Source organism: Ochlerotatus camptorhynchus, unplaced genomic scaffold (genome assembly GCF_037179485.1).
Source record: "Ochlerotatus camptorhynchus isolate MF236.1 unplaced genomic scaffold, CSIRO-AGI_Acam_v1.1 ptg000196l, whole genome shotgun sequence".
Classification (NCBI taxonomy): Eukaryota; Metazoa; Arthropoda; class Insecta; order Diptera; family Culicidae; genus Ochlerotatus; species Ochlerotatus camptorhynchus.
The window spans coordinates 4,182,918-4,205,661 of NW_027040686.1; the positions used below are offsets into that span (position 1 = coordinate 4,182,918).

At 40.3% G+C, this 22,744-nt stretch overlaps 1 protein-coding gene across 1 annotated transcript in view; it reads left to right on the forward strand.

The window, feature by feature from the left end:
* The first annotated feature begins 6,863 nt into the window (after window positions 1–6,863).
* LOC135702728 (3 beta-hydroxysteroid dehydrogenase/Delta 5-->4-isomerase) overlaps window positions 6,864–22,744 on the forward strand; it is a 31,010-nt gene continuing 15,129 nt past the window's right edge. The window contains exons 1-3 of the mRNA XM_065223779.1: window positions 6,864–6,903; window positions 20,364–20,471; window positions 20,568–20,981. Coding sequence (XP_065079851.1) covers window positions 6,873–6,903; window positions 20,364–20,471; window positions 20,568–20,981 — 553 coding nt within the window. The 5' untranslated portion in view covers window positions 6,864–6,872. The remainder of the gene's footprint in view (window positions 6,904–20,363; window positions 20,472–20,567; window positions 20,982–22,744) is intronic.

The following is a 22,744-nucleotide window of genomic DNA, read 5'->3' on the forward strand; positions in this document are numbered from 1 at the left end:
TTGCACACTACCACCATCTGTTTAGTGTAGTGCCCACCACAGTGTACTCAACAGATGGCGGTAATGTTTTAGCGACGATGTTTTACAGTGAGAAATATTCAATGTGTTATGTCTGTTTGTCTGTGTGTAGTATGTATAATCTGTACTTTTTTTTACAACGCATCATTGGGACTATTTCTAGTCTGTTGATGCAAAAATAAAAATAAACAAATAAACAAATAAAAACCTAATAATCAGAGAAAACCGGGAATCGAAATCAATCGGGAAATAGCATATCATTTTTTATTAGTAAATATTCAGTCAGATGTCCTGAATATTTCTTTTAGAATGTTTAATCTAGCTGTTAAAAAATGTGATTCATATTTCGGTCAAGCCAGTTTTACTAATATTATTAATTATGTCATATGATTTAAGAAGAATTGGGTGTCCAAAATTTGAATCTTTTTTTGTTCTAAATTTGAATCTCCTGAAAATCAAGTGTCCAAAGTTTGAATCTTGGTAGCCATACACACTTAGAAATACCTAATCTTATACGTGATGGAATCCATCATTGACATAAAGTATGAGACCTAAACAAGCATATCATGTAAAATTAAGTTTTTTGACTGAAAAGTTCGACAGTACGTTTGATTGAGCTGAGCTATTAGGACTCAATTTTATGTCAAAATTAACGCTTGTATATGTCAGTCTCAGAGCACCTACATTTATAATAATTTTTCTAAGCGTGTACTTAAGACACTTTTTTTTCGAAATTGATATTTACTTTAAAATTATATCGCAGATAGCTCAATTTAAGGATACTTCAGAAATTTATAGAAGAAATGAAACTAAATAATGTGTTACCATGAAGGATATGTCCGTTTTTTACAGCACATGCCAAAAGTGTCTGAAATATGAATCAGAACAGTATTTCTTTGAAACGTATCTCAGGATATGTTTGCACATTTATCAAGGATTTTCTTATGAACACCTCAAAATGTCTTCCGGATTACTTTTACTTTCTGGATTTCCCTCAATAATCTTATCTTCATATGTCAGAATTTTTTGCAGAACACTTTAAGAATTTCGTACAAAAATGTTTTGAACATAACTAAACATTTATTTTCGAATTCTTTAAAACTCTCGCGGGAAATTGCATTAAATTATCTCTATCATATTCGTTAAAATTCGCTTGAACTATTCCTGCAAATCTCGTGATATGCCATTTTGAATTTAGAAAAGTGTTATTGCAAAATGTTCATGGATTTCACCACAGAATTCAATCGAAATTTTCCTCAGAATTTCCTTGAAATGCTTCTCAAATTGCTCTTGAGAAACTCGCTTTCGAATTCCATTGGATATTTCTTCATAATCTCCTAGAACATTACTCAGAGTTTCTGTGCATATATGTTCGAAATTGCCAGCCAAATCCTCCAAAACTTATTGATATTTTTCCAAAATTCTTTTAAATTCGTTTATGAACTTGCTTAACCTTCCTAGTGCATTAAAGTCTGTTTTGACGCGGCGTCACTTTAAAAAAAGCTGTGCCGTTGTAACGAAATATGATAGAGATCTGAAATTTCCCCACTTTCCCTAACTTTCGGAAACGAATATATTGTTGTGAAAAGAAGCTTTCAGCGACCTCTAGGAGTGGTGTTATAAAAAAATTGTCACATTGTGCATTAGGGTCTAAAAGACCCAGACTGCAACTGGCTCCCAAAAATTTATTTTTAAACCAAAAGATACCTAAAATAACACCCTACCAAGCATTTTTTTTTTCAAATTTGGCCGTTTAGGCTACCTGACACCGGTTCCGATAGGCACAAATGGACACTTCCAAAACCTCCGACGACTCAAAATTTATGATTTTTCATCCAGAAATAAAAAGACATCATGGCTAGGGTTGGTTAACCGGTTTTACCGAAACCAGTTTTACCGGTATTACCGTGCTGTTTTTCAATACCGAAATACCGGTTGTTTTATTGCAAAAGTATAATCAATTTAAACAGCTCTCTTAATTTTGAACATGTTAACCAAATTGGCTAAACTACACCACCAAGTCCGCTTTATGCCCAATCTGGGTAATCTCTTTGAATCGTCTGAGTAAAATGATGTTAGCGTGTACCGAGAGAGGTGGAACTTAAGGTTTGTTAAGCTCTGATGACACGAATAACTCACGAACGTCATTATTGGTCTGGTCAATGAATCTGTATGAATGAGAGAGACGGCATGAATGATTGAATATGTTTCGGGTTAAAATTGCACAGTCGTGTAGTAGTCGTTTTCGATGACAAGTTGGCAAGCAGCGTCAAACATTGATTTTGAACCAATTCCGTGAGAACAATATTACAAAATGGATTTTGAAGAAAAGGAGAAGCCAGGAGTGCCAGAATATTCTGCCTGGAACTATTTCTTAAGAGGAAAACAGAACAGAGAAATTGCAAAATGTGTCAAGTGCAATAAAGTTATCAAGTGTGAAGGTTCTAGCACAAGTGGATTAATTGTGCATCTCCGAACACAACATGAAATAATATTGGCCAAACGAAATGCATCTGCCCCGTCTGAAACATCTGAGCAAATTGCATCAACATCCGGATCCAGTGCGAAAAAGAGAACCATCGTTCAATATTTTTTAAAGGCTTGCCCTATCGATGCTGTTCTTGCTTGACTATCTGCTAAGGACGGAAATTCCACACAATATGTAAATCGGAGGACATAAGGCAAGGGTTAGTTGTCCGTGGTTTCAGCGACATCCCACGAACTCACCAAGGAATAAGGCATCGAGTGGAAATGTTTTTTGAGAAGGTCGTCAACGAATACCGGAAGGAATTCGACGACATAAAAAAGGATGGAAGGAAACTAAGTCTCACGTTTGACGAGTGGACATCCAACAGGAATCGACGTTACATGAATGGAAATGCTCATGCTGCCAACCAAGCGTGGAACCTAGGCCTGCAAAGAGTAGATGGATCCATGAACGCGGAGCGCTGAGCTACTTTCATCGAAAACGGAACAGTATGGAATATCACTGGAGAAGGACGTGATGGCTATCACAACAGATGGAGCGTCGGTGATGACAAAAGTTGGCAACGAGGCCCCCGCTACGCATTAGGTATGTTTAGCTCATGGAATACACCTAGCAGTAATCGACGTTTTGTACAAGAAAGTATCTAAGCCGGCCGCCTACATGGAATTCGGAGAGAGCACAGGTAATTTAGCTTAAAATTTTAGTAAAACTATGATCCTCATTATTCAATTTATAGGTTCAGACTGTGATACTGACACAGATACGATGATAAAAACGCCGATTTTTTCACGATTGACAATACAGACCACGACGAACACACAATTATGCCCGAATACTGTACAACGGTGAAAAAAGTACGAGATACAGTGAAGCTCTTCAGAAAATCTCCAGTGAAAAATGACGAAGTACTCCAGAAAAATGTCACAGCAGACCACGGAGAAGAAATAAGTTTGCTTGCTGACTGGAGAACAAGATGGAATAGCCTGCTGGCAATGTGACTGCGGTTCAAAAATCCCTGCTCGATCTGAAAACCAAGAACAAGATTAGTTTTAGCGAAGAACGACTGATAACAATCAAAACAATTGTTGAAGCGCTGGAACCAGTTCTGGCTTCTGTTGAACTGCTGTGCCGTAAGGATTATACGATCTATGAAGCCGATATGGGCTTACACTTTATGCTAGAGCAGCTCTCGGAACAAACTTCAAATATCGCGAAACAGCTCCTCGAGTCTCTTGTTGGAAGAATTTCAGATTTGTTTGCATTTATGAGCAACCGCTCTGTCCGCGATACAATGACAAATGACTTTGGAATATTTTTCAAGACCTCGCGGACTGCTTTGATAAAGCAGTCGATTGAAATGCTACATCGTTTGATTGATTTGGAAGGGAACGGAATGAATGCAGAGATCGAGCGAAGAGAGGAACTCAATCGACTAGATGATGCAGCTGATGCAGAGAACGATGGTTTGACCGTGAAGGAAAAATTTGAAAGACGGTTGCAGCAGTCGAAGTTTGCAGCTTTTTAGTTCTGGCTCAACGTCAACGTCAGCAAACAGTTTGACCAAAGTTGTTCGACAAGAGTTCGCCTACTACGATGCAGAGAGTTTGAAAGGCAAATACATGAAGATCATTTACGATGCCCTTTGCACTGTACGTCCTACATCAGTGGAGTCTGAACGAGTATTTTCGGTATCCGGAAACATTGTCACTAAGCTCCGTTCTCGTTTGGGAGATAATACGATAAACGCTCTTTGCGTTCTCAAAGGTTATTTTAACGAACAGGCCAAGCTTTGAATAGTAAATTTTTTTCTTCAATCGTTGACCAATAAACGCTTTTTATACAAATTATGCAGCTTTTTATTTCTTTTAGAACTTCGTCCAAATACCGGTTTTACCGGTATTAGAATTTTCAATATCGTAAAACCGGTTTTAGGAAAAATGGGCCGGTATTACCAACCCCAATCATGGCATGGTAGGGGGCGACCACAGCGTTGTGGTTAGCATCCATACCTCTCACGCCAAAGTCACGAGTTCAAATCTCACCTCCGTCACGAATGACCCAAGAGCGTTAAAGTACCTATAATAATAAAAAAAAAAACATGCCATGGACCGTAAGGTGAATCTGGCCACACCCGTTCTACGTTGTGCGTTGTTCTACAATGTTATAAATGCTTGCTTGTATAGTTGAAAGCGTAGACAGAACACGAAATAAAAAAGATAAACCATCATTACATCGTCTGCAGGCTTGCTTCCACTCGTTTGCTATAAAAAAATGATTTTCGGAATTTTGAAATCATTATATGTTATAACGATATTTTTTCTCGTTAGATACAAGAATAGGTTGACAGGCAAGTGTTTGAAACATAAAACCTGTTAAATTAGCATTCAAATAGTCACAACCAGCGATTTTACGACTCACGAGTGCTCACTCTGAGTCAAGGCTCACGAAGCATAAAATCGCTGATTGTGACACTCTGAAAGCAAAATTGACAGGTTTCATGTGTCAAACACATACTTTGCAACCTCTTTTTTTTAACTTACAAGTACAAAATATTTTAGGTGAGTAGAAGCAAACCTCATCATCTGCAAGGTCAACTTATATCATTCGCTGCGATAATCGCTGCTGAGGATGACAGGAAATGCAACTAACATTCAATGCAATTCATTTTTAGTTTGGGTATAGAATGACTATGGCATCGATTCTAGTAACTCACTATACTCAACTTTTTCAGTAGATCATCAAAAGTAAAGTAAATAATACATCAAAAGTGTAATAAAACTGTTATTTTCATACCTCAGAACACGTAGAAGAGGAATATTAGTAACATACTAGCACTATTAAAAAAAAAACCAGTTATGGCACATGGAGTTTCTATAGAGTAGGGCCTAACTAACTGGTGCACAAACCATAACTGGTACATCCACCCTATGTGATGTGTACACAATATGCAAAACCACTTACAAATAAGATCAAAATCATCCCACTTTACGCTAAGAAGTGTCAATTAGTGCACGCTTTAATTGATGAAATAACGTCGAAAATTAAAATACTTTGTGTTTTGTAACTACAGTCAACTTTTCCTTACTCGATAATCTCACTAACTCGATGAAAAATCCAGGCCGCTTTAATCTCTTTACATCCCTAACTCGACGATCACGTCAATATATTTTGTTTTACATTTTACGCAATACATCGAGATTCAAAATGTCCCATTGTTAGCCGTTTGGTTAAAAAAAAACAACTCAGTAGTGAAGCAATAATGCTAAACTGCCTAACCTCAGAAATCATCGACCGATTTTTTTCCCTTTAAAATCAATCCATTATTTGCTAAATTTACCCACCAGGGTCAAATATTGGAGCTATAAGAACTACCCTAACTTCTGAAGACAGTACCGCCTGCATCAACAGGAACTCGCATCGACTATTTTCTCTTGCTGCAATCTTTCAACCCGACATAGCACGAAGTAATCATTACAACCTCAAGTCAAGGTCAACCGTTGAAATCTGGAAGAGTGCAATAGCTTTCAACCAGTCGTGTCGCCTTTCTTATATCTGTTTGTTTTTTCCATAAGATGCTCAGTGCACCTCCTAGTTCAGAGACCTCCCGAAGGGCACTGTTGCACTTTGCCCTGTCATGCACTTCTTTCGTAATTAAATATGCGAAGTTACTATGCCCTTCATTGATCAATAAACGTTTAAGGGACCATGCATATCTTGCGTAGCATTTTCTGGGGAAGGAGTGAGGTCTAGAAAAGTTTTGATCATGTATTAGGTGATTCTTACGTCATATCACCAACCAAAGGCACCGAAAGTTGTGGCATGGTTTGTATTTTGACTGCGCAGCACACCGTTGATCAGACGATGATGATGGTGGTTGATCAATGATAGGTCACTACGAAATAAAATAAAAAGCAAAAGCAAGATCTGCTGGACCTTGCCACTTGTAGACTTAAGCCATTTAGTCGTTGCTAAGAAGTGATCGCGATCGTACGCTCCGTTTCCTAGGGAGCTACTTCAAAGGGAAAGATATTGTCGCCATAACAAGAGATCGAGTTTTGGGCTGAGTAACGACGCAGAAGACGCTCCAAAAACGTGATTTCGGGAGTTCAGTTTCGGTTCACTGTGCCACCAGAGCAGAAGTTGTTTGTGTGTTATCGAAAGAACAAGAACGGACTGTGTGAATGACCTGTTTGCAAAGCTGGAAGTTATGAATGATTATTCTGGTGAAAAATGGTATCATAAATGAGTTTAAGTCATATTTAAGAGTGCTTGTTATCGAGAATTTATCAAGGAACTGCAATTGCATTGTGAATGTGTAATAAAGGGTATAACTAGTGACATATATCAGGACAAATAAATCACAGAAATGGATGCCAAGGAAGTGATTCTTATAACTGGTAATTATTAGCTAACTGTTCTTCGAAATTTGGAATAAACTAACCTTCCAACAAGTTTCCACACTCTCCTTTTGAGCAAAAATGCAATCAAATCAGTATACATTTCACAACACCCGTTAAATTAGTTTTAAATCTTATATACACATACAACAGCCATACTAACATCCATCAACGAGAAACGAAAAACGTTGCCCAAAAATACCGGCTGACGACGAAACACCTCCTTCCACCCCAAACCATTTCCTAATGCAAGTTTAAATTCGGGGAGACTGATCGAGTTCGCAGCAACAGCATCCAAGCCGCAGTTTTGATTCTGTGTCGTTGTTGTTGGAACGCTTATGCAACCAACCGTAGCTCTCAAAGTGGAACGACCGTGCACCTTTTGCCGAAATTCCAAGTCGGCCAACCAAGCATCTAATCAGGTTGACAAATTCAACCTAGCCCCTATTGTTGGCGTTTGCATTTTAGCAAGTTGATCACGTAGCCGGTTTCAACGTTACCTACGCAACGAACGGCTCCACCCCAAACAAACGACTTAAACGAAGCGAGAAGACACAAAGCGAGAGAGGAAGATCTTCCGCACGTTCCATCATATTGGGTATGGGCACGATCTTAAGTGACACAATGCTTTCACGGTCAGGTTGATGGTGTGTGGTGTGGTGATACAATCATTTTACGATACATGCTGGTTGGATACAAGGCACAATGAATGAACGACTTTGTGCTTCATCTCTTGCAGAAGTATATATTAATTAGCAGGTACAGGGGTGTTTTCCAACGTTGTTTTGAGTGCCTGCTAAGGATTGTAATAAATTGCAACAACTTTGAAACATGGTTAAATATGTCATCGAATATCTCTAAAAACTCTTCGAATCTATTTTCAAGCTTGCCGTTCGAATTCGAATTATCACAATAGTATTTCTTAAGAGAATAATACTTGATTAATTTTTGACGATTTTTGCCGATCAAAAAATCGGTAAACTTGATTCACTTTCTACCGTGACTAGTGCGGCACTTTCGCAATAAGGATACGTACAATCTTTAATTTATTCTTTGAACTGTTGATCCTATGAATGCATAGATATTGCAAATCCTTCGCTCAGCAGCACACCTTGAAACGTAGGAATATTAAAACAAACACAGCTTCTAATTCGGGAATGGGATATGCTTATAGATGTGCTTGGGATCAATGGACTAGTCAAGTAATGAGCCAACTTAAAATCGTTAGTTTCGTATTGATTTGTGGTAAGACGACCACATGGAATATCAAATGATCCTGGACATATAGAAGATTACTGTCTTCGGCAAAGTTGTATAGTAGGTCAAGGTCGATTGGTTAGAGAAAAGTAGTTCAAAATTATATAACTATGCGGAGCTAACGTACAAGTCAATTTCCTATATAAAATATATCTTAAGCAGAGCTGCGTGCTGTCAATAATATCAATTGACGTACGATATTGGCCTAGCACGGAATTTCACTTCCCATACTGATATTCGTAGTAAGCATAGGCGATACTGGTTTGACATTACTATCCAAATGAATATCACTAGGGAAAGGTGGAAAAGCTTACATTTATCTCAATAAATCATCTTTTTTGTATAACCATTACATTGTTTTAATATTACTGATGATTTTTCTAGCTGGTGTATATATGAAAAATTTGCGGCAGTAATTTTAATATCAGTGGTCCCTTTATAATGTCAATGTTATTTGCGCACTGACATAGAGGTGTCTGTTGATTAAAACCTTCTGGATAGGAAACATAAGTTCACAATTATCTCACTACACAGCACTTGTATGTCAATCATCAGAAAATCCTTAGTCACCTTACCAACAAAAGCAACAACTTTCTAGATGGTCGGGCTTTCAAGATATCCCAAGTAAAGATTTTGGTTTTCATATATATTATGAGGGTTCTGTAGACCATGATTTAGACTTGTAGAATGCTATAAAACCTTTATAAAGCTTGCAATGTTTCTTGGGATAGCACATACTGAAAGTTCACATTCATACTTGCACCGCGTAGTGAGAAAATTGTGAACTAATTTGTCTACCATCCAAAAAGCGTCGCTGACTTGAACAAGTTTGTCGAACTCACCAATTTCCTAGATGGTCAGGTTATCAAAATATAGCTTATAGGTACAGAAAGTTCACATGTACACTAGCGCGGCGTACTGAGAGAATTCCAAATTAATTGTTCACCATCACCATCTGGAAGGCCACGACCATCTTTCCATCATTGACGGAAACAGAAACTTTGTAGCGCGCAAAATGCGGCTAACGGTTTTCCGACTTCTGAATCGTTCCCTGGCTCGATTAATGGACGGCTTAAGCGCCACCTCCAAGGAGGACCGTCCGTCCCAATTTATTGCTGTGGGTGTACTCAAAACCTTTCATCACCTGCACTAATTCCTGTCGCTCTCTATCCGACAAATTGTGCTCCACCTCTACTGTTTCCACCGTAGGTACCTGTGCCTCCTCTGGGATGTCAAAAGTTGGAACGTCCAACGTTGTGTCGTTCCCCGTGATTGGAATTTTTGGAAGTTCTCCTACAGGTTCCAGAGTAAAAGCGAGGATCTCATCCGCATCACTGAACTGACCTACTTGTTTTGGTCCATGACCTAAGTCAGCCATTGGTGTAATGCCAAAGCTTCGCCAGAAATTACAGCCTAGTATAATAGGTTTCGCGATTTCCGGAACAACTACTGTTGGCACTACCCTTGTAATACCTTTGTAGGTATAAGGGATATTCAGGTACCCCAAACATTTGTATTCCGTGTTGTCGGCTGTACAGACTCTCAATCGAGTTGGCTGAAGTTTCAATCCATACTTCTCCGACAGCTCGAGAGAATTTACAACACTTATTCCGGCCCCTGAGTCCAGAAGAGCTGTAAGTTCTGTATTAAATACTTTTACGTTGAGGTAGGGACATCTTCTAGTTTGAATGTTAATGGTGTGTATGCGGTCAATTGGATCGAAGTTTGATTCTTCGGGAACCTTGTCGTCCTTCGGAATGTGCGGGTCCCCAACGTACATCCCCTTACTGGTTTCCCTGGTTCTGGTCACTCCTTCTGCGGCTTGATCCCACGCACCGTTGACATGAACGGACTGTGCGACCTAGTTCGCCGCATCCGTAGCAGAAGATTGCTCTGGGCTCCTTAAAATCCCGCCAGTTCTGACCAACCTTCCTGCAGTTCCAGCATACGTTCCCTTGCAAATGTCCAGTTTGTTGTTGATTCGTCGTTGTTGTATTCCTCCTCATCATCGGTTGGTTTCGTTGGCTTGTTCTCTGACCTCCCACGTTTGGTCTGGTTTTGATCACGTCTATATCCTCTGGTTCTTCGCATTCATCTAAGGAAGATGTACATTAGACTGATGCAAAATTTGACTTTTTCGCTCCACAGTGCTTAAATGGTTTCAAATTGGGTCCTGGTCAGTCTCCCAAAGTTACAACTCATTTGGATAGAAACAGACTTCGCACAAGCCATTTGAAGTTTACATGTAAATTACTATGGGAAATCTCAACTTTTTGTTCATTTCCTTCTAGTGTTTTTCCAAATTGAGCTGCAAAACAGTTCGATGACCATTCTTATAGAAAATCTTCTCAGCTACAACTTTGCTCAAGATCGTTTCCATGTTAAACGACACAGGAAAAAGTTATAAATTATTTAAGAGATTGGTAAACTTATGACATGATCAAGCAGCTGCTCTGTAGGCAACACTGTATTTTGCAGTGTGACATAGTAGCCATGATTTTTTGTGTCATATTCAACGCCAAGACATCAGCGTATTGAACCATTGATAACTTTCGATTCTTGCATTTAATCAAAAAGTGGTCTTCAGCTAAGTTGTAGCTTGGAAAATTCCCTACAAGTACAGTTGAAAGTTTTTGAAGCAGACCGATATGGTGAATTATTAGATAAACATGAACAAAAATCTTGGTTTTACCATAGTAATTCCCATACAAACTTCAAATGGTTTGTGCCATCTCAGTTTCTCACCAAATTGGTTCAAATTTTGAGAGGTTAGGTTGTGGAGCGAAAATTTCAAATTTTGCATCACTCTAATGTACATTCTACCTGATGGATATTCCTTTGATTTCGAGGCTCCGTATTCCTTATCTCTGGGTGTGGCTGGAAGCTGGTATCAGCCGCATCAATCCGATGATTAAGTTTGATTAGATGTTCCAAGTCTCGTATTCGAATAATGGAGGTTTTTGAGCAATAATGGGGGCGCATATTTTCCCAGACAACTTCGAACTTCCGTCGTTTCGAAAGCGGTTTTGATAGCATTTTGTTAAGCCGTTCTATTTCCGATACTAATACACTTAAAGATTCACCTTTGTGTTGTTTCCGCTCGTGTATCCGTTGTCGAATTCCTTGATCCTGATTTGGATTCCCGAACCGAAACCTGATTTTCTCCTCGAAGTCATCCCAATCCTCGAATTCGTCCACGTATGTAAAGAACCAGTCCAAGGCCTGACCTTCCAGAATCAAGTGTATGTCTCGAAGTAAACTCCGCTGACAAACTCCTTCTGTTCTGCTATCTTCTTCAACTTGTAGACGAATTTTTCTATGGATGCTGTTCTGTTGTCCCCGGAAAAGGAGAGCTTCCAGTGCTCAATCCTTCGAAACTGTCAAAAATCTCTGCTGATTCTTTTACGGTATCTGTCCGATCCGCTGGTACTATCGTTACTGGAACTCCTACCCTCGTTTCTTCCTCGATAGTTGGCCTGCCTTCTGTTACGATGCCAGTCACGCTGCCGATCGTCGATCCCACGGTTGGATTTGTCTGAGTACGATCTAAGTCCCTTATCGAGTTTAGTACTTGTTCCTTGTCCTTTGCCACTATGTCTCCCTCTATCCGACTCACTGCTGTCGAAATCTATGGTTTGTGACTGATTAGATTTAGCTGATAATCTGTTGGCTGGTTTTGTTCGTTCTGTTATCCCATGATCCTTACTCGTCTTCTTTTGGTCATCCTTGGCTCTCAGATTACCCAATCGCTGCAATGTGTTTTTAAGGTCCACAATATATTGCTGCAACTCTTCGTAGGTTGGCTGTTTATCTTTCCCCTTCGAATCCTTCGATTGGTCGTGTAGGTGGTAGTTTAATTTTTGCTCCAGTATTATTCGAGTCCTTAGGTTTCCCGTCTTGGTCTGTTGTGTCATCTTTCTCTGTGCCTACGTCGTCCTCTGAAGGTTTGTCGGTGAGGCCGCGTAAAGTTTCCTTAATCGATCTGAGAAGTTCTTCGAGCGTATTTCCCACATCTATGTTTGACGTCTCTCCTCTTTTCACTCGTAAATAGTAATGTCGTAACCGGGACACCAGCTTTCGATCCTCCTCTTGATCTATCGCTTGTCGGTTTTGCTGAAACCTCCTGCTCAAATTGGTATGGAGTCATCTTGAAGAAATCCTGAAGTAGCGGCAATGTTCCGAAAGCCCCTCCACCGGGTTTCAAATCATTTGATTTTGATAGATGTACCAGTTCCACAGCCGGGACAACATGAAGCCATGTTCACGTTTTCTGGAATTGTGGATGGCATTCTCAAAGTATTGAATGTGTCTGACTCCATGAGGAATATTTTTGTTTTGATGATTCCAATGTTGAAAACTGTTTTGAAGCAACTAGCTTCTAAATGGCCATTGTTTTCGTCGATCATCAACTTTCACGTTTAAAATTACTAACGTTTGAGAGTTGGTAGTGTTTTGATAGTTCGTGTATCAGTTTTAGTATCTCGCATTGTTGTCCCTTCCCAAGCCCCTCCTTTTATGTTTCGTAGCTGTTATAAGCAACCATCAGTCATCTCGACAGAAATCAAGAGCACTTTTCCGTCACCGCACTGCGTTTCCCATGATCTAACGGGGTGGAGATAAACACCTTTTCCTTGATCCCACACACTTAGAAATAACTAATTTTACACGTGACGTAATCCATCTTTGACATAAAGGATGAGACGTAAACAAACATGTCATGTAAAATTAAGTGCTCCGAGACTGAAAAGTTCGTTACTCGACGAAAAGTACGTTTGATTGAGCTGAATTTCTCGTCTATTATGACTCAATTTTATGTCAAAATTGACGCTCGTATATGTCAGTCTCAGAGCACCTAAATTTACATGATTTTTTCTAAGTGTGTACTTGTTAATAGATTGTACCTCGTAACCTCGACTAAGGCGCTAGTATTCGGACCCCTCTTGTTCTAACTCTGGTGTTAAGAAACATTGTAAAATGTAAAATTAATTTCGGCTCCGTAAAGCTTCCACATTTGAGCCTTAATAAATAAAAGAATTTACGCATTATTTTATTCTGCTAGCACTGTAATCTCGAAATTTGTGTTGGAATGGCCAAAAATAAAATGGAAGGGCAAAAGTCTAGAAGAGGAGAGATGATCGATTTGTATAGCTGTATTTGACTGGTTCAGCGTTGCCAGGTAATTTCAGAAAAATCTGGACCAGGTAAAATATAAAATCTGGAAAAATCTGGAATGCTCCAAAAAATCCTCTTTTTAACATAATGCATTGAAATCAAAGTGATGTGCCAATCTCCCTTAACAATAGGTCAGTATGATCATTTGGAATTTATTTAAAGTACTAGAATGGTTATAAATTACATGTTTAAATAAATTATATAAAGCAAATAACTTGTAAGCATTGCTAAAATCATCCTGAAGTTGGAAAGTATTGACACGGTGTGCCAAAAAAGTTCAAATATCCATTACGCAGCATTTCAAAAATTGAGTTAAATGTGGGTAAAAACAGCAGAAAATATGGTTACAATTGTTTTTTTAAACTGTAACATTTTTTAAAAGAATGAGAAGCAAAGAATCAAGGAAATTAGATGGGATGGATTTTTTGAACTAATAGTCGATGTAGTCCTTACTATTTGATGCAGTACCAGAATTTAAAGATTTTATTAGTTCAAAATAATTCTAATATTGCTCTGAGGTTGATCAGAGTGTTACAGTTTAATTCTTGACATCATACAACACACAACACCCAGCAGACCAGTAGGCAATTTTATTTTGAAGCAAAATTCACCGGGCTGAAGTGGGAATCAAAGCCTTACATCGTGGAACTCATACACAGTTTACCTAAACTCCGGGTAACTCCACCATTCGCATGACCACTACGAATAATTTTATGCTAAAGAATAATTTTATTATATTACTAAAATGAAAGACTGATAGCTTCATTTTTAAAGTATCAGGATCTTGCAATGATTCTAAATTCCGGAATTTATATTTTTCCTGCGGCCCAGATCATGATTTTTTTTTTGTTAGTCTGAATTTACTTGGAACTCTTCACAGGATATCTTCGCCTTTTTTTAGTTCAATTTGAATCATCCTAGAATTTTCAGGTTGCCAAAATTTGCACCGGCTGGAGCGGGAATCGAACCCTCACTTCGTGGCACTCACAATACACCTAAGAGATGGGTGACGCCGCACGACCCCGAAGCCCACAAAGATGGATTAATTCTACTCAGAAGTAGCTTGAAATTCTCCTTTGATTTCACAAAGAATTCGCCTCACACTTAACTGTGAACTATTTTCAGAATTACCTTAAAATTCCAATAATGTCCAACGTTGATGGCCTTTAATAACTAAAGTAGCAAGTTTGACTTTTATTTTTTTTTATTAGAGTTTAAATCAGTTGCAGCGATATTTTTAAAGCAACATGTTTAAAAATCTAGGAAAATTGGATTGCAGTAGGCCGCGCTTGAAAGCTGACGTGTTTTTCTTTTGCTGCGTATTTTTCGTAAGCGAATTAAACACATTTTGGCTTTAAATTTGTTAATTTGTGTGCTGACATTTAGTTGAAAGTGTTCATAAAGTTATCATTTAGTGATAAATCGTGTTTTGCCTGTGTTTGCCTTGAGTGGCTCGGTTGAATTTGAATCTAACCTCCAAAATATACAACGCAGATTCAGTTCCATTGTTCGATGTCGGGAACCCGGTTCTCCAAGTTCGGATGCTACACTTTCGGCGTGTATTGAGAGATCGATCCGGTTGGTGAATTAGCCCGGGAACGTGTTGATTATGTGTCCGTCGCGAGTTTTGGTGGTGATTCGGTGGCCGACGTGGTTTCCCGCTTGCTGGTGTCTCGCCGGTGTCGAAGATTGCGAGCAATATGAAAGATGCCTCGCTGGATACGCCCAAGACTGGACGGGTGGCAGTTGGTGGCCGCGAACTGTTCCTGGGGAAAGCACTACACGCGAACCTCCTCCCAGATGACCATGACAATGCAAGAAAATTTGTGATCGTTAAAGGAAGTATTACGACAAAGGTGCATCACGAAATGAGATGCAAACCCAACAAACAATTTTAGCTGCAGCTTAGCTTATAAAGGGTGATACGGTCAAAATTTGGTCAAGGGAAAACGCGTGTAAATCGGTGAAATCGTTTATTTAAAAAATCAAATTAAATTTCTTTTTCAAGTTCAATTAGTATAAAATTCAGGAAAAATATTCAGTTAGGCTTCCGCTTTTCCAAATCCGAATTGCCGGGCCTTACGCTTGACCCCTGCCAGCAGATTTTGTACAGCCACCTTGTCCACCTTCTTCGCCGCAGAAAGCCAGTTTGCTTTGAACTGCTGCTCGCCCTTAGCAGTTTTTTTGGTCTTCTTTAGATTCCGCTTGACAATAGCCCAGTATTTCTCAATTGGGCGGAGCTCTGGCGTGTTGGGAGGGTTCTTGTCCTTGGGAACCACCTGCACGTTGTTGGCGGCGTACCACTCCATGGCCTTTTTACCGTAATGGCAAGATGCCAAATCCGGCCAAAACAGTACGGAACAACCGTGTTTCTTCAGGAAAGGCAGCAGACGTTTATTCAAACACTCTTTCACGTAAATTTCTTGGTTGACAGTCCCGGAAGCTATGAAAATGCTGCTTTTCAAGCCACAGGTACAGATGGCTTGCCAAACCAGATATTTCTTTGCGAACTTAGACAGTTTCATGTGCTTGAAAACATCTGCTACCTTTCCCCTTCCTTTTGCCGTATAAAACTCCTGTCCCGGAAGCTGCTTGTAGTCGGCTTTGACGTAGGTTTCGTCGTCCATTACCACGCAGTCAAACTTCGTCAGCATCGTCGTGTACAACCTCCGGGATCGCGCTTTGGCCGTCGTATTTTGTTTATCATCGCGATTTGGAGTCACTACCTTCTTGTAAGTCGATAGTCCGGCTCGTTTTTTGGCTCGATGCACGGTTGTAGACGATACACCCAGCTTATTTGCGGCATCTCGGAGAGAGAGGTTAGGGTTTCGCTTGAAACTACCGGCAACTCTCTTTGTCGTCTCAGCGGCTTCCGGTTTTCGATTTCCCCCCGATCCAGACTTCCTGGCTGTCGACAAACGTTCCCCAAACACTTTAATTACATTTGTAACGGTTGATTTGGCAACTTTTAGCGATTTTGCCAACTTTGCGTTCGAGTAGCTCGGATTTTCGCGATGCGCGAGCAAAATTTTGATACGCTGCTCTTCTTGCTTGGACGGCATTTTGACAACTGAAGAGTGAATTCCAAAATCAAAATAGGAGCAACATTCTACACACACACACCTTCAAAATGAGGGGTGTTCAGGTTTTTTAAATGCAAAATTGAAAGAAATACGTCAAGTTGATATTGACCAAATTTTGACCGTATCACCCTTTACAGGCAAAAATTAGCTGCATAAGGCAAATTTTGGCTGTATAAGCTAATCTACAGCTAAAATTGTTTGTTGGGAAGCTTAGAGGAAATCAAAATTACGGAACCCATGGATTGGAGGATCAAATTAACATGGTGAGACCAGTCCAAATACATTTTACAATTTAAAAACATAAACTAAATACGTGCCTGGTTTGAAAAGAATATATTCGAACCTGGAAGCGTGTATGTAAGACCAATATCTATTTGATAACGGTGATGCATACATGCGGCGCTTATTGTAAGTGAAAGTAACCTCAGAATGGGCGTGACTCTCCAGACATTGGGAAATGGGTTGCTGGATCTGCAATAGAGCTTTCACCTTTTAACTCCCGAACTAAAGCTGTCTACAATGACCATAAATGCGACATTGTAGGGAGAGCTCTTCCATAATAACACTGCTGGCCAGTGGGGGTTAGAGGGAATACACACACACACACACACAACATGTTTAAAAAATCTAAGAAAATCTGGAACATATTTAAACAATCTGGAAATATACGAGGTCTGTCTGTGTATCTGGAAAGATGACTAAAAATCTGAAAAATCCAGATAAATCTGGAATACTGGCAACGCTGCGTGGCAATAGTTAAATCGTTTTTCAGTCGACATAGAATTCCATACTTCTTGGCAATTTTCTTGATGACATCCCAAGTAACATTGTAAGTTTTATAGTGGTTTTAAAGCATGCTACAAAAATTATGGTCTACAGAACCCTCATAAAACGGCGACGGTGGTGTAGTGGTAAGCGTGATTACCTCTCACCCCAGCAGGCCTGGGTTCAATCCCAGTCGGCGCCGCCGGGATGTTCTGAGGCATAACATCTCTGATCACGCCTTCCTTCGGATGGGAAGTAAAGCCGTTGGTTCCCGGTTCATGAGTTGATGGGTCGATAGGTAGGGTCCAGGTGTGGGAGCTGCCTTCCTGGCACGTCGGTAGCATTGGTGCTCAGCACGGAAAACAAGATCGACGGAAAAAACAAACCAAAGGAAAAAAAAAAAACCCTCATAAACCAAAATTGTTACTTGGGATTGTCAATTAGAGAGTTTGTGTCATTAATAATCACACCAAAATATTTAATCTCCCGATCGTGATCAATAGTCTCATCATCAATTACAACGGAGACGTTCTCAATTACTCCATTCCGCGGAAATTACCATGAATTTAGTTTTACTTACATTCAATCTCAATTGCTAATAGGGGAAATGGATGTTATGTCGGCATAAATGCCTCTAATTTGGGCCCATACATAAATTCAGAAATGGACTAAATTTTCAATAGCGACCTAAAATATCTATTAGTACCGTCTCAATGACTCGTTCATCTAGATAAAATTGATAAATAGCAGATTTTTAGCGATGGGCCCGATCTTAGATTCATAGGCCAACATTAGAGCCATTTTCCCTACTTCACCCATCTACTTAGAGATCGTAAATCTTCATGCCAGTGTAATAGAGAGGACTTGAGGGTCTAGTATAAAAGAGGAGCGGATTGAAAACAAACTGTCTTGGCAACTGTACCTAGATGGTTTCTAGCAACACTGTCAATTCAATCAAGATAGGTGCTGATCGATTGACTCTGACTTTGACAGTTTGTTTGGCTCAAAACCATCCTCCCTTAATCTAGACCCTCTCTAGAGAGGACCAGTACTGCTCATAAACGCATAACAGTATTTTATCTTTCATCTGGGATCTTATGGCTGAGGCAACCATATGTTCTTATTGATTACGATATTTTCTGAACAAAACAAGTAAATCTACGAACGCATGGAAAATATAGGTATTTAGCAATCGAATCCACCTCCTTGATATGTTTTCCGTCGATCTTGTTTTCCGTGCTGGGATTGAACCCAGGCCTTTGGGGTGTGAAGCAATCACGCTTACCTGCAATCGAATCCAATGGATGACTCATTTTCCCTAAAAATGCACATGGGACTGTTATGCGTTTATGGGTAGAGCACTCCTCTTCAAAGAGTATAAATGGCTAAACCATGATTTCAAAATGTAAAGTCAATTCTCAAACGTGTGACATCTGACAAAAATAAATGTCACACGTGCCGATCAAAAGCAGCCCTTTTTTTAATGTGCTGCTAGATTATGAAAAAAAATATTGAAACATAAACAGGTAGACAAATGCCAACGAAAAAAAAAATGATTCCAAGGCACGTTGAAATTTACATCAATCACAACGCATTCGTTTAATCAGCCAAGTGGAAATCAAATAAATCATTACTGGCGCGGCATGCTCTCTCCGTTTTCTGCCTTTCCATACCGGGGCACTGATTTCACGCTGATTCTGCTACCAGGATCAGTGGGTTGCAGCCAACCAATTCTCCGTCGCCGCCGCAAGGGTTAATACCGGTCGGTACCGAGCGGAAAACCCGAGTAATAAAGCCCCGAAGCGTCTCGCTATGGAAAATTTCCAACCAAACAGAACCAGAAACAGTCAAGCACAGAGATAAATTGGCGCAATTGGCACGATCGGAAAACAGCCAACCAGCCATCCAGCGTGCGGAGGAAAATTCAAAGGAGAAAATCAGTCTAGCGCCCACTTTGTGCCCCCTCGCCAGCGAATATCGCAATCGCATCACCACTCTCTCGCGGGATATTACAAATTCATTATGTTGATAGAATCATCATCGTTTTGATTTTGTATTTACACATAATTTGAATTTTAAATATAACGTAACACCTCGCTTTTACGTGCAGGGTCTGGCTCCTGCCAGCTGCCATCGTCAAACAAGCGTGGTCGGCCACCGCCCGCAGGGATGGAAAAAGTGGCCACAGCATTTACACACACTCACACGATCCTTCTATAGGTAGCTATCTAGCGCTCTCCAGTTGTCTGGCAGATTTCAAGGAGAGAGAAAAAAAATGCGGGAATAATATTGATTCTGGTGGTTATGCTGGGAAGTTTTGCTCCGATAACAGCCAAATGATTTTTCATTGGAATAATTATGATAATTTTTGTTATTCTATCGGTAGATTATCACACTGCTCTGGTTTCGCTTAAGGTAGGAGAGTGAGGCTTCCATTTTTTTTGCTTTCTGTTTTTCTATAAAATTTTCAACTTGTACTGAACGCATGCTCTCATCTTCGAAATTCGAGAGCCCATAATTGCTACCCGGCCTTACTTACCAATTATTGTATTTTCAGCTCAATTCCGGAAAAAAAAATCCCGTTAAAAATAATCACGATTAATTTTAAGGAATTTCCTGTATATCTTCTGCTACAATAAAATTTAAAACACTATTCTGATTTGCCTAGAAATCAATGCTCAAAAAATAAAAATTACTCTTTTAGAAAACAACACAGCTAAGATTGTGGTTGCAGTAACAGTGAAATTTAATGTATTTTCATTGGATTGTTTTGTAAATTGGAATTTTTAAGGATTATTTAAACTAGCGTAATGTTACGGTATAAGCTAGATTAAATGAGCATTTCAATAATTTTCAGATTTCCGACCGTCATGGCAAGTCCTGCTCTGTTGGTGGCTTCACATACATACACACATTTTAATAATTTTCAGTCTCATTCACAAGTCGGAACAGACTTTTCACTCCGAAAAAAAATGTGGAACGAACGTTCATTGAAATTCTTGTCACGATTCGTAGTGCGGGAAACCACACAAGGACGTATCCTTTTTCCGATGAAGGATTGTCTCCGGTTTTTCTGTATTCTTTTTTGTTTGCCTCGCAACCCATTTGTAACCACTATTCAGTGTATCCCTTCCCTTGAGAGACTAAGTGGCAATTATTGACCTTCTGTCGTATTCCTTTCAGGTGGCGCCGGATTTCTCGGTCAACATTTGATCAAAACCCTGCAGGAACGTGACCCAAAGGTGCGCGAGATTCGTGTCGTCGATTTGAAGCCATACGAGAATATACTCGGTAAGAAGACCGCCAAACCACATCAAGCTGCTGACTGCGGCGATGATGGAGTGTGCAATATTGGATGTCATTTCTTCCCTTCTTCCCATCCAACAGGCCACATCGACATCCACAAGGTCGTCTCGTACGTGGGTGACATTTGCGAACCGTCCAAGATTGAGTCCGCATTCGAAGGTGTCGACTGCGTGTTTCACATGGCGGCGTACATCAACTTTGACTTCCCGCCCAACCATCAGGAGTTGCAGCGGGTTAACGTCGACGGTACGCGGGTGGTGATTGACCTGTGCCGGAAGTACAGCGTGCCGAGATTGGTGTTTACCAGCGATTGTCTGATCCACATGACACCGTACATGGGCAGGGCTAATTTTACGATTGTTTGCAATCAGACCGAACCGAAGACGAAAGTACCGGCCAAGGAGAGCGAGTTTCAAATTCCCGGCTATGCACCGTCCAAGCTGAAGGCGGAAAATTTGGTGCTCGGGGTGAACGATACACCGCTGGAAAATGGAGGTAAGTAGGGGATAATTACAGGCACAGAACAGAAGGGGAACTATGGATCAAAAGTGGCTCCATTTTTCATTGGCAAACACTAATACTAGTGGTAGAAGGCATCTTCTTCCTGCAGTTAAGATAGGCAGCATGCTATGATAGTGTAGTGCGCATAGAAAGCCCGTGTGGAACGCTACCACAACGCATCGCTTGTTGATTCACCGATTTGTTTGCACTTCCCCTTCTGTTCTGTGCTGCAGGTGTAACCAGGGTGAGTTGAGATGGAATCTGACTCATATTTGAGTTCCGTTCATTTCGGAACTTTTTCTCATATCCAGAAAAACGAGGAAAATGTTATTCAGTCTATGAATGACCTACCTAGTGATTTTGAGTTAAAAAAAAAACACTCAACTGTCGATCTCACCATCAATGTGTAGTGTAGTGCGTTTTCACGAAAAATGTATATTCAAGCTGGTGGAATCTTGTGGGCACTAAGGTGGGGCTAAGTTTTCAAAACCGTTCCGACACGGGTTTCCCATGTGTAAAATGATTATTGGGACTAATTATGTATCATATCAAAGAATAAGCTTTTTAATTAATATTTAAAGGTGGCACAAGGGATCTTTCTCCAAAATATCAAACGGTGAACTTTTTCAATTAAGACATATTGGATCATTCCGCGCCAGGTGACTGAGAAAAATTACAAAAGTGAAATTGGCTTCTTTCGATTTGGACCAAAGTTGGAGGAGCCACTAATTTCAGACTAACTTTTAAAAAACAAAAAAAATGTGCCGATCGGAGCACCGCTCGGCCCAAGGGTGCATTTCCTATGTTAAGTGAATTTCAAGTTAGTGCCGGCGCCGGTGGTGTAGTGGTAAGCGTGACTACTTTCTCACCACAATGGATCAGAATTCAATCCCAGCCGAGATCGGTGGTATTTTTCTGAGGAATTAAAATCTCTGGTCACGTCTTCCTTCGGAAGGGAAGTAAAGACGTTGGTCCCGGCCAATGTGTGTTGAATGGGTGCGATATCCCACAAAGGTGTGGAAGCTGCTTTCCTGCACATTCGATTGCCGTCAATGGATGGCAATTGATGTCCGTCGGTGATTGGCACTAGATTGCGGAACAGAGACCGACGTTAAATAAAGCAAATAAGAAGCAAAAATGATACAGGCATCGAAAGCTCTCAATTAATAACTGTGCAAGTGCATCTAGAACACTAAGTTGAGAGGACGCAATAAGCTAAAATGCGATAAGCTTTTCTTACTTACTTACTTACTTACTTATCCTGGTCCGACACCCCTAAGGATTGCACCTGCATCCGATCATCGTATCACCTTCCTTCTGGTGGATTCTTTTCACCGGCGGTTCCTTCACGCCAACGGAGAAACAGGCTTAAATGAACTACGGCAAGGGTTCTACATACCGAAGCTTCGGACTCTCGTACGTAAAGTCAGCAGAGCTTGTCAACACTATAAAGTGCAGAAAGCTGCTCCGGTGCCACCGCTGAAGGGACCACTGCCAAAGGTACGGTTGACACCATTCATTCGGCCGTTTACTTACGTCGGCGTCGATTACATGGGACCTTTCGAAGTCAAAGTCGAACGCAGCGTGGTGAAGAGGTGGATTTGCCTGTTCACCTGTCTCACAGTGAGGGCGGTTCACCTGGAGCTGGCACACAGCCTTTCAACGACTTCCTGCGTGATGGCCTTCAGGAGATTCGTGGCCCGGCGGGGCGCACCGTTGGAGGTCTTTTCCGATAACGACACGAGCTTTGTAGGAGC